At 41.9% G+C, this 12,302-nt stretch overlaps 1 protein-coding gene across 5 annotated transcripts in view; it reads left to right on the forward strand.

Annotated features, from left to right (window-relative positions):
- The first annotated feature begins 3,074 nt into the window (after positions 1 to 3,074).
- NFXL1 (nuclear transcription factor, X-box binding like 1) overlaps positions 3,075 to 12,302 on the forward strand; it is a 45,494-nt gene continuing 36,266 nt past the window's right edge. For 3 of the 5 annotated variants that reach the window (XR_013959412.1, XR_013959414.1, XM_080647764.1), the window contains exons 1-4: positions 3,075 to 3,180; positions 3,517 to 3,765; positions 6,458 to 6,634; positions 10,510 to 10,619. Coding sequence is in view for 2 of the 5 variants with exons in the window: in XM_080647764.1 (XP_080503890.1) it covers positions 3,519 to 3,765; positions 6,458 to 6,634; positions 10,510 to 10,619 (534 nt within the window). In the remaining 3 variants the exon portion in view is untranslated. The remainder of the gene's footprint in view (positions 3,181 to 3,516; positions 3,766 to 6,457; positions 6,635 to 10,509; positions 10,620 to 12,302) is intronic. The other 2 variants (XR_013959413.1, XM_080647765.1) reach the window with 1 other exon arrangement.

Consider the following 12,302-nt stretch of genomic DNA (forward strand, 5'->3'; position numbering starts at 1 on the left):
AGGGAGGGAAGAACTTTATAAAGGAATCAGGAGAAAACAGAGTTAGAGAAGGAAAGAGGATTATGAGTGAACTGTAGGAGCTTTAATGAAAATCAAGTATAGTTGTGTACTGGGGACAGATTTTAAAAGTACGAGTCAGAAAAGAATAAAGATAAATGATAGTGAATAATTAGGCAGGTAGACAGATACTAAAATAGTGGAAGTAAGTAGAGAAGAATGTATGGGAAAGGTAGGATGAGAGAGAAAGAGGGAGGGAAGAAAAGTTTTAAAGGGGAGCTGGTAGAGCTTAAAATGAGAATGGGAAGAAGGAAGAAATGGGGGAGGGAGCAAAGCAGGTCCAAGGCAGGAAGTGAAGAAAAAAATTAAGGTGGGAAGGAAGGAAAGGGGGAGGGAGGGCAGGGGTAAAGATAAAGGAAAAAAAGGAATGTGGGGAGGGAGGGTTGGAGAAAGATGGGAAGAAGGATGATGGACAGAAGTAGGAAATAAGGAGAAAAGAAAAGTTTATAAATGATAAGTCAGTAGGAAAAAGTGTTACATAAAGGAGAGAGAAAAATTGTGTGAGAGGGAGAAGCCAATAAGGAAGTCAAATACAATTGTGTGTGAAGGGGATAAGATTTAAAAAAAAAGTTAATAAAAAATACAGTAAAGATAGCTACGTATGTGTGTGGATGAATAGATAGATAGATACATGCACAGGTAGATAGAACTGATTTGAAAAAGGAGAAACCAGTAAATAGTAAAAGTAGAGAGTTAGGAAAGGAAATAGAAGAAATGAAAAATGTTAAAAGTGGTCAATAAATAGAGGGTAAAAGAAGGGATGGGATGGGATAGGGTGGAGAAGGGAAGGGGAGGGAAGAGTAACAAGAGTGAGGAAAAAGGGATAGAGAAAAAGAAGTTGTAAAAGGAGAGCAGAAAAGAAAATACTTTTTTTTTTTTTAAATGAGAGAGAAAATGTGTGCAAGAGAAATTTTAAAAAGGATGAGCCAGGAAAAAGACAATAGGAGCAAGAAATGAGAAGTTTAAGGAGAGGAGTCAGTAAGAAAAGAATTCAGGTCAATGGGATGAGGAGGCTGTAACCTTCTGCCTCTGGATAATACGTCATTTCAGCAGCTATCTTGCTCCCTCTACCTGCAACCTTTAACTTCTACTTCCAGTAGAAAGTTTCAGGTAGGCATCTCAAACAGTGGCCACCTCAAATGCTTTTTGAAAAAGAAAATATAAAAGAAATTATTGTGAAATAAACTTATATAATAAATGGGTAATATGCAAATCGAACGAACCAGAGAACGACAGGTCGCTATGATGCGCACTGACCACCAGGGGGCAAGTGCAGTGGCCCGCCTCCACGGCCTCAGTCGGACATCCCCTGAGGGCTCCCGGACTGTGAAAGGGCAGAGGCTTGGCTGAGGGCCCCCCTCCCGTGCATGAATTTCGTGCACCGGGCCTCTAGTCTGTATATATAAAAGCCTAAGCAACCGGCCAACCAGCCCACCCTTCAACCTCTGACTGGTAGCTATGACACGCAACTGACCACCAGGGGGCAGACGCTCAATGCAGGAGCTGCGGTGACTTGGCAGCTGCGGTTTTTGGGTGACCCACCAGGAACCAGAGAGGAGGGAGCCTGACTCTGGGGTACATCACCTGAGAACTGCCCTCTCCGGGACCCCTCCGGGGATGTCGGAGAGCCAATTTTGGCCTGATCCCTGCAGGTCAGGCCGAGGGACCCCACCGGTGCACTAATCCATGCACCAGACCTCTAGTAAACTGATAACTAACACAGTTAGATGTATTTGTCAAGGACAAATGTATTTGGGGAGCATGTATGGATATGCTGGCAAAAAGAATTCTTATCAGGATACGTCTGAAATGGACAAATAAATGCAATTAAATCACACTTTTCAAATGGCTGCACAATAAAAGTATTTAGGTACTTTTTCTATACTTTATTTTAGAATTTTTTAGAAAATTGAGGTGTATCAAACATATAGTAAACCACACAAATCATAAATGTATATATATTTTTAGTTTTTACATATGTACACACATTTTCTCTGTTTTACAGCTGAGAACACTGAGACACAGATTAAGTAACTTGCCCTTACTTCCCCCGGCTGCCGGCACCAGCTTCCCTCCAGCACCGGGGACCGGGGCTTCCCTCCTCCTGTGGCCAGCAGGCACCCGGGGGCCGGGTTGGCTTCCCTCTGGCCCTGGCTTCATCAGGAAGGACGTCCGGAATGACATCCGGTCTAATTAGCATATTACCTTATTATTAATATATATATATATATATTGCACTTAATAAATGCTAAGTATTAGATATTATTAGTAATGTAGAGGGATTAGTTAAGTTAAAGGGTTGTATAAGGATTGTGTGGTCCCAAGCTATCAATGTATTTGTCAATCTCAGACAGACACCCCTCTTCCACCCCAATTTTGAAATCTCTTTCTTACTGGAAAACTAAGAGAAGTTAGAGATTTAGGTCCTGGTTCTCACCTACTTTCCTTAATAAAATCTACTTTAGAGAGCTATCCTGAAGGTAAAAATCAGCCTGCTCAGGAAAAGCATATTGTCAATTATGAAGCACTAGTATAATAGGCGTTAGATTTATCCTCTGCAGGGCTTTAGCAATTTAGAAGAGTGCTTTCTCCATTCCAGGCCCTTTTGCGGAACCCCCTCATTCCTCCCGCTTCCCCTCGAACCCAAGTGTTTTCATTAAGTGCTTTTTCCGTTCAAGAGAAAAGTTTTCCGCCAGCTGAAAGCCCCAAGGCCAGGGTAAAGATGGAGGGCGGTCAATTACAGCCACTCCCACAGAATCCGGCTACTCTGGGAGGTTTAAGCAGATGCGGGGACCAGCAGGATCTTCTGGTGTAAACATCTCAGGGGCGACCCACCTCCCCACCTGGCGCCCTCTTCGGCTGGGACCCAGAGCACGCCGGGAATTGTAGTTTCCGAAGGTCCAGTTCAGTCAGCGCATGCGCTCGGAACTCCCTATCCTCTCCCTCCCCGCCCTCGCCCCCGCCACTGCCGGATAAGGAAGTCGCCAGTGATGCCACGCGTTCTGCGGGCCGTGGACGTGGGCTTCTGGGAGTTGTAGTCGCTGGGGGCAGACTCGGTCGGTAAGGAGACGTAGCCTACGTTGGGGTCCGCTACCGCAGTTGGCTCCCCACGGGAGCTGCGAGGTCAGTCTGTACCTCTCCCCTCAGGGCGCTCCGCCTGAGGTGGAGAAGGCGCTCTCCTTTTCTCCGGCTTCCCCTCTCCGGCGCTGGATGCTCCTTGCCCCACATTCCACTTCCCTGCCTAGGTCCTCTCCCTCTTGGGTCCATCTCCAAAGCCCGGGGTTAGCGGGCACTCGCCCTCGGGGAGAGACAGGGCCGCGACTTTCTCCAACCAGGTCCCTGCCCCGCGGAGACCCTCCTCATTTGGTCCCTCCCCCGGCTGCCCCCGCGGCCGCCCTTCTTCGCGCCCGGGCACCGCTGCACTCAAGCTCCTTCCACTCTTTGTTTTTTTCCCTTCAGGGATGGAAGCTTCCTGGCGCCAGGTGGCCGGTGGCCGGGGCCGCGCCCGAGGACGGGCCACTGCGGCCCCCTCCTCAGGAAATGGACTCCATCTGCGCGGAGCCGGAGGAGGGCGAGAGAAGGGATCGGTGGGCGCCGCCGCGCCCGGCCCCAACCCCAGCCCCAGCCGAGCCACGAGCCCCGCGGCCGCAGGTAGCGCTGCCCGGCGCAGCCCCGCGGGACCCGGAGCGCTGCAGACTTCCGCGGGAGGTGAGAACGCTCCCGCCCGCCTCACCTGGGCGCCTGCGGAGGCGCTCGCCTCAGGGCTGCCTCGCCTGGGCTCGCACTCACTCCGTGTCTTCTCCTGGGGGCGCTTGGAATTGGCCCCACCACGCAAACCTTTCTGGCAGCTCCTCTCTTAGGCATTCTATGCACATTCCCATCTTAATTTTATCTTAATTTAAAAAATCTTTTTTTCTTAATTTTAATGCATCATTAATTTTTGCTAATTCTCTGCCCTCTACTCTTCCCCTCATTCATTTTGCCTGCTAACTTTCTAGACCAAAAGTTGCAAATTGTGGTCCGGAGGGCTAGCCTGAACTGCAGTTTGGTTTGGTTCACACAGGTTTTGAATCTGAATTGGTTCTCGTGGTGGTGGTTGCTGTGTGTGTTTGTTTTTTAATGTCATACAAATCTGCTCTGCTTTTCTTGTAAAATACTACGAAGGCTGCGTGGCAACAGTCAGCTGGACTGAGTTGTAGAAATCCCGTTCAGATTGAGCTGAGGCACATTCACGTTGTCTTTTCCTGCTTTGGGGGCCATTTGTCCTTTCCCATCTTCACCTGATTGCTTTATTTACTGACTTTAACTGTCTATGTCCTGTAAGCTCTGTAGTTGTGGTGCTTTTCTGGTTCCTGTTCACAATCTTCGGGTCTTTTCCTGGATGGAGCTGGTGTGGCCTCCTCCCCTATGTCCGTATCGTTCATTCAAGGCTGTGTTTTATGGAGCCTGAGAGCATACACACAACGCCAGGTTGTCATTGCTGATCAAGTGCGTGGGGCCACGGGAATAATTCCTGAAGTTATTTTTCTGTGTGAGTTTGGAATGTATTTTTCAGAATATATTCTTTTGTGGGGGGAGAAGCAAATTGAGCTTCTAAGTGTTTTTTTTTTTTTTTCCTCCTAAACTAATTTTAAAATTAGGTGGTGTTCTACTAGCTTGCAGTTACTGAGTTTATGATGGTGGTGAGGTTTGCAAGTTGGAGACCTGAGAACAGTTTCGGTAAAACTTTATTGAGTTTTGTGGATAGTATAAAAGCTAGCATTCTTAACCTGTGCTATAATTGAGATTTTACTGTTAGAAATAATACATGGGAAGGTTGTTTTGTCAGCTTTTCTTGAGATCGTCTTATGTGGTTACATTGATCAGGTTATGACTATTTTTATTATATCTTCTAATTCAACCTTTTAAAAAGTGTTTCCTAATTTCCCGTAATTAATGAGATTTGTCATCTCTCTTGATGTGCATCAAGTTTTGTTTGATTCATATATCTTATAGACATTACTTTTATCCTAATACTAAAAGATTCCTAGGTGGGCACATTGTACATTTTCCTCCAGTTTTACTTGAAACACTGCACAATCCCCAACCAAACTGGCTGCAAGAAGAAAGGGAAAACATTTCGTGAGGGAAAGAAAAGATAAAAATACCACCTAAAATAAGAAGGCTTATCTTAGTAGTGGCTCATTGGTTTCGAGCATAAAGGGAATTTTTAACTAGTAACAAAATTTTTTTTATTTAAAAACATTTTTTATCTTATTTTTTTAGAGAAAGAGAGGAAGGGAGAGAGAGAGAGAGAGAAACATTGATTTGTTCCACTTATTTATTTACACATTCACGAGAGGCCCGGTGCATGAAATTCATGCATGGATAGGTTCCGTAGGCCTGGTTGGCGATCAGAGCCTATCTGCTGGGTGACCTGCGGGCACCCACCTTGGCTGGCGGCCTGGTGCTGCCCGCTTGCCCGCCCCACCCCCTGCCACCCATCAGGGGCTCTGAGCTGAGGGCAGCTCCTGCATTGAGCGTCATAGTGACTGGTTGTTCCACGGGTAGTTGGATGTTCAGTCGATTTGCATATTAGGGTTTATTATATAGGATTGGTTGCTTGCAACGTTGGCATTTCAGGATGATGCTCTAACCTTTTTGAGCTGCCTGGGCCAGGGCCACTTGAAAATTTTAAATTAGTAAATTTAAAATCCTCTCAGTATGAGCACTAATTAATTCAGATCAATTCACTATGTTTGTGGCTCCTTTCTTAAACTGTAGTTGCTGTCCATTAGAGTTTATTAACACTTAGTGCTTAAAGAAAACTCCCATGATCCTTGCTCTTGAGTGTGCACTCTGATTGGAAATGTGCTATGAAGTAATCTAATTATTTTTGCATTATTATTTAACCCAGTAACAAAATGAGAAGTACAAATAGTGCTAAAAAGAATAATGGAAGAATAACTCAAAACTTAGCATTTCTTTTTGGAATGAAGTTGTAAGAAGTATATTCTCTGTGTTAGCAACATTTTGTGTGGATTAATGTTAAATATATATGTTTTGTGACCACATTTTAATAAAGGCAAAAAGTTCTTGAGCTTTCTAAAAAGCAGATTATATAAATGTAGTACAGTGAATGTTATTTGTTCAATCTTTGGTGGGCCAGTCACTGTTTTTAGAACAATTCACTGCTTTTAGCAGGGTATTTTACAAACTTGCAAGTTTTATTGTGGCATTCTCATTTTTGTTGTATGACAAGAAATTTGAGAATACTGTTTTTCATGGATGTTAGTAAAATAGAATGCTCCAAAGGTGACTTTTGAATCTATATTTTAAAATGATATAGTAGTGCTTGGGTCTTGCCTTTTGAGAGCTTGGTTTGCAGAAATGAGACTCATTTTTTTTTTCTCCCTTTAAGCAGAGCTAATGGCTCAAAGGAAATTTGAGGAAATCAAGAAGGCTAATCAAGCTGCGGCCAAAAAACTTGTTGAAGAACACTTTAGCTCTTCCTCTGAAGAAGAAGGAGATGAAGATTTGGAAGGAAAACAGGGAAAAATAGTTGCTAATACATTTATAACTTACACTACTCAGACAGGTACTGTATGATCTTTTAAATTTAGACCTTTTTGATATTAATGAAAATATATTCCTGGCTTTTATAAAACACTTTTACTCCATATGGAATAGTTTTTGCACCTTAAGAATGAGCATTTTTTTTGAAGTAGAGGTAATATTTGTACATTTTCCTATTTGCACCTTAAGAATGAGCATTTTTTTTTGAAGTAGAGGTAATATTTGTACATTTTCCTATTTTACTGTATGATACTGATCTTTCTATAAAGCAAATGGGATGGCAATGTCCCATACAGCCTTAGAAGTTCTCCTGTGTGTTTAACTGGTATTTCATTAGAATGCTGGGAGGGAGATGCCAAAGCTCCCTGTGAAATGAGTGGGGTCAAGTTGTTCCAGGTTATGATTTGATTACATTTGAGGACTTTGAACCCTTTAAATCTATTCACTTTTTTCTCATGTTAAATGTGTCTTGAAGTCATTTTCATTTCATGACTTTATTTCTTTATATCTTACAACTTTTGACTTTCATACCATTTTTTAAAACAAAGTACTCAGGTTTGACATGTACAATCACATTACATGTTGTTTATATCTGGGTTGCTCTTAAAGTCATATTTGTTTATGAGAGAGGAGGCCAAAGTGGTGCTGCTATGAAGGATTTGGTACTAAGTGTAAAAATAGATTATTTTAAATGTAAGTGTTTTACACTTTCCACATTTTATACCTAAAGTCATTATTAGAAGCATTCTTTCATGTATTATCAACATTAGTTGCCTGAGTATATTGATGGCACATGAGGATAGGTACACATCATCCTATAGGTTTCCAAGGAATTTACCTTATCTGCTATGGAATTAAGATTAGGAGGCTTGACTAAGAAGTCTGGCTCAGCCAGGTAAAAGTTGATAAAGAGTAGTCTTAAGGTTAGCAGGTACTTTCTTCTAGAGCAGCGGTCGGCAACAAGTGGTCCATGGACCATTGGTGGTCCGTGAGGTCCGAAAGGTTGGTGACCGCTATTCTAGAGGACTTCCTAGAAAGTAAACTTAAGAAGGTTCCTGCTTCAAGAGGACTTCACTTACACTAATGGTCGGCAAACTGCGCCTCGCGAGCCGCGGTTTGCCGCTCTGTTGACTAATGAGTTTGCCGACCACTGGGATAGGGGCTTAATCACAAGGAACAACAACAGCCTGTAATTATTGGAATCGAGAGTCTAGGTCAGTGGTCAGCAAACTCATTAGTCAACAGAGCGGCAAACCATTCTAGATAGACAGATTTTATTTTTAAGTAGGAAATTCAGTGGTGTAACTCAGTATTTCTTTGTAGTGTTTAGGAAACGTCATAAGTTTTATTAATTTTTAATCTGGCTTTCATCTTAAAGTTTAGGACAGTTTTTCTTACTTTGTTTTGTGTCAAATCCATAAATATTTTTATTCTTGTTCCTTTGTGTAAGTAAGGAAATTTGATCTCTTAAGAACAGTATATGCCAGCGTTCCCATCTCAGGTTAGTGAATTGTACATCAGAACTTGATCAGAGAAGTTCATTCTTTTTCTCTGCGCACAGACTTTGTACTTTTTTGTGATTCTCTCACATTTCAGATTTGCATGGTCAACTTCCTGATGGGTATCCCTATCTTACTGGCCATGGATGCATCAAGCATATGTTGAAAGATAACATTTCTTCTCTTGTTTTCTTTATCTCAGTTTGTAGCACCACAGTTTTCCAAGTCACTCACCAAAACCAGAAATCTGGGAGCAGGGATGGCACATTTATGACATGAGTGTGTTTTATTCACTACCACTCCTCCCCTCTGCCCATGTCAGGCATCTCATCAAACACAGCATTCTTTCCTTCTTACTGTTGACATGAACATAGACTTTTAAAAGCAGCATAATTTAAATGTTACCAAGTCCTGCTGAGTTTTACTTCCTAAATTTCTTGAATTCACCTTTCTTCTTCCATATACTAGCATTACCTTAATTCAGGCCGCTATAGCTATTTAATGTATGAATTAAATCCACATAATAACTGTGAGATAGATATTAATATTACTATTTTAAAGATGAGAAAAATGAGGTAGATACATTAGGTAACTTGCTAAAGGTCCATTTTTTGATTTATCTGCTATCACTGCCTCTTAACTGGTACTTTATGCTTTTAGTCTTAACTGCCTTGTACTTACTTTTCTTTAGTTACCAGGATGATGTTTTTAAAATGCATGACTTTAAATGTCATGTTATCCACCATGACATTTTGGGCAGTATACTGTATTGTCACAGCCAAACTTTAATACAGTTTTTAAAGAAATCTTACAAATATAAGGTTAGAATTTATTTTGTAAAGCCTATTTCATCTTGTTCTCATTCTGTTAGCTGTTAAATTAGATGGAATTTAAAATGTTAACATTTGTTAAAGCCAGCTATGAGAAAAGCAAAATAAGCACATAGAATATGGTTATTAAGTCGGCTTCTAAGGATACAATTGTATTTAATAATTTAACAATATTTTAAAGTTTTGGGATTGTTTTTATGTATATTTTGTTTAATATCCTAAATTATATTTATATTCTGTAGAGTATGTTTTTGTAAGTGCTGTGTTTCCTTAGATCAGTGGTCGGCAAACTGCGGCTCGCGAGCCACATGCGGCTCGCAAGCTGCGGTTTGCTGCTCTGTTGACTAATGAGTTTGCTGACCACTGCCTTAGGGAAAAACACTTAAAAAACATTTTAATAATGTACTAATGTCTTTAACCTGAAGTCAAAACTTCTGGGTAAGGGTAATGTCTTACAGCAGTGGTTGGCAAACTCATTAGTCAACAGAGCGGCAAACCGCGGCTTGTGAGCTACATGTGGCTCGCGAGCCGCAGTTTGCCGACCACTGCCTTAGATGATCTTAGAAAGTAAATAATTATCAAGCAACCTGTTTATTTAATTTTTCTTTTTGGAAACTTAAATTTTGATTTTGCACCATTTTATTGCCGTAAGTTCTGTACTTGGTTTATATTATTACTCAGTCAACCTCTGTAGAACAATCTTGATTGTACTAAAGGTATGTAGGTTTATTTCTCTTACACCAAGGTGACTCAGATGGCTGCCCTTTTGGTCTCATGTGTGCTTTGGTTCATTTTTCTGCCTTTCATTTTGCTTTTACCTGTTATTTCTTGGACCTTCCTGTGGTTATCCCTTGCTGCAGCATAACATAGTGATGAAGGGGGCTCATAGTGGTTAAGAGTCAAACTGAAATTACTTGTTATGTGCTTCAGTTTTCTCACCTGTAGAACGAAGATAAAAGTAGCTCATTTAATCCTACTGAAATACTAATAGTGCAGCACCTGGCAAATAAATACTCAATAATTGCTTAAGAAAATATAGTCTTTTTATAAGAAGTTCATGCTTCCTTTTTAAGCAGAAATAGTTATACTATAATGACCTCAGGATATTTTTATTCAGTAAGTTTTTATTAAAACAATGCTGTGTGTCACACACACATACACGCACACACACACACATACATACATGTGCTTATATTTAGGCTAAATGGCTCTGTTGAACTTTGATATTCAGTTTCTTTCACTTTGCTTTGATGTGCTTTCTCTTGTTACTTGACATCTTGCTGTTCTTGTTTGTGGCTCTGCCCCTACCAAATTTGGTAAGCACTGTAACAACAATAAAAGCAAGTATGCTCTGAGAGTGCCAAGATACTGGTTTTGAATCAAATATATAAGATTTAGTGCATGCACTTTGTGACCTTTTGGCAGCTCACTGGTTGCTTTTTTAAACTTCTAATTTTAAGCTATATTTTGAGCAGTTGATACAGTTCTCACGTACTATATAGTGCTATTAGCAAGTTTGTGTTATTTTCAGATGTTTAACATGAAATTTTCAATTTTTGAATTTCAAGATGGAGATGTACGTGAATTAGAGCGAACGAAACAGTATTTAAATGAAGCTTTTCAAGCAGGGGCTATGACATGCTTAATTTGTATTGCTTCAGTGAAAAGAAACCAGGCAGTAAGTTATTCTCCTTATCTATATTAATGGATCTCCCCAAAATATCTTACATTGCATTTGTAATACCTAATCATTTATTATGTTTTTGCTTATTTTTGTTTAAAAAAATGCTTCATTTGAGGATTTTATTGACCTTTATTTTGTAAATCTGTAATTTAAAAAAATCTACCTCTAAATGAGCATCCAATATATTTAGCACTATTAATATAATTGAAGCAAGTATCTTCAGTTTTAATGTTCATGTCACATTTTTAATATCTTTGTACTTTAGAGATTCTCACAAATACTGAAATGTTTAAATGGACTATATTTCATTACTTTTAGCAGGTTGAAAAAAAGATGCCTTCAAGGAAGTAGAACCTAGCAGTGACCATGGTTTATTAGTGAGCTTTTCTTGTGTTGAAGCCATGGTGGAAAGTGACTGTTGTCATTGGGGAGAGATGGATTCAGACATAACTTATGTAGTACTTAGGGTTGCGATGGCCTGATGGTGAAATTACATATATGTAAATTAAAAAGGGTGTTAATGGAGCAATTAAGGGGAAGTGATGACTGACTTTGATAGACTCAACATTTAGACCTCAGATTAATCCACTGCTATTATAGCAGTACTAGAGGCCTGGTGCATGAAATTCGTGCATGGGGGAGGGTGTCCCCTCAGCCCAGCCTGCACCCTCTCCAATTCAGGATCCCTCTCACAATCCTGGACCGCTGGCTCCTAACGGCTCACCGGCCTGCCTGCTTGATCGCCCCTAACTGCCCCCCCTTCCAGCCTGATCACCCCTAACTGCCTCTGCCTGCCGGCCTGATCACCCCTCACTGTACCCCCTCCCGGCCTGGTTGCCTAGTCGCCCCTAACTGCCCCGCCTGCCAGCCTAGTCGCCCCTAACTGCTCCCTCTGCCAGCCTGGTTGCCCCTCACTGCTCTCCCTGCTGGCCTGGTCGCCCCTACCTGCCCCCCTGCCGGCCTGGTTGCCCCTAACTGCCCTCCCCTGCCGGCCCCCCCAGCTGTCATGGTTGCCCCTTACTGCTCCCCCTGCCAGCCTGGTTGCCCCCAACTGCGCCCCTCCCCCCCGCCGGCCTTGTCACCCCTCACTGCCCCCTTGCCAGTGTGGTCGCCCCACATAGCCTGCTGTTCGGTCGTCAGTCTGGTTGTTTCAGTCGTGATGGCCCCTGGCTTTTTATATATACGGATTGTCTAGAGCAGTGGTCAGCAAACTCATTAGTCAACAGAGCCAAATATCAACAGTACAGCGATTGAAATTTCTTTTGAGAGCCGAAAACCGACTTCTGCGCATGGGCCACGAAGTTTCAATCGCACTGTATGTGCACGCCCGCACGTGGTATTTTGTGGAAGAGCCACACTCAAGGGGCCAAAGAGCCGCATGTGGCTTGCAAGCCGCAGTTTGCCGGCCACTGGTCCAGAGGAAGAAAGGCCAAATAAAATGGGTTGATCACGTAGAGTGAATCAGAAACTTAACACATTGGATAGGATAGCATAGCAAATGCAGATACCTTTGGTGCTTGGAGTCACATCTGGTTGGTTTATACTGATTTCAATTGCAATGGATGAATAGTCTCTGCATGTGGATACAGTTCTACCTTAAACACTCTGTATGTGTATGGATTTTTTTTTTTAACATTAATGCTCCCTCCTTGGGAACCAACTTGGCCAGTGCATGGA

This window comes from Plecotus auritus, assembly GCF_963455305.1.
Source record: "Plecotus auritus genome assembly, chromosome: 1".
Classification (NCBI taxonomy): domain Eukaryota; kingdom Metazoa; phylum Chordata; class Mammalia; order Chiroptera; family Vespertilionidae; genus Plecotus; species Plecotus auritus.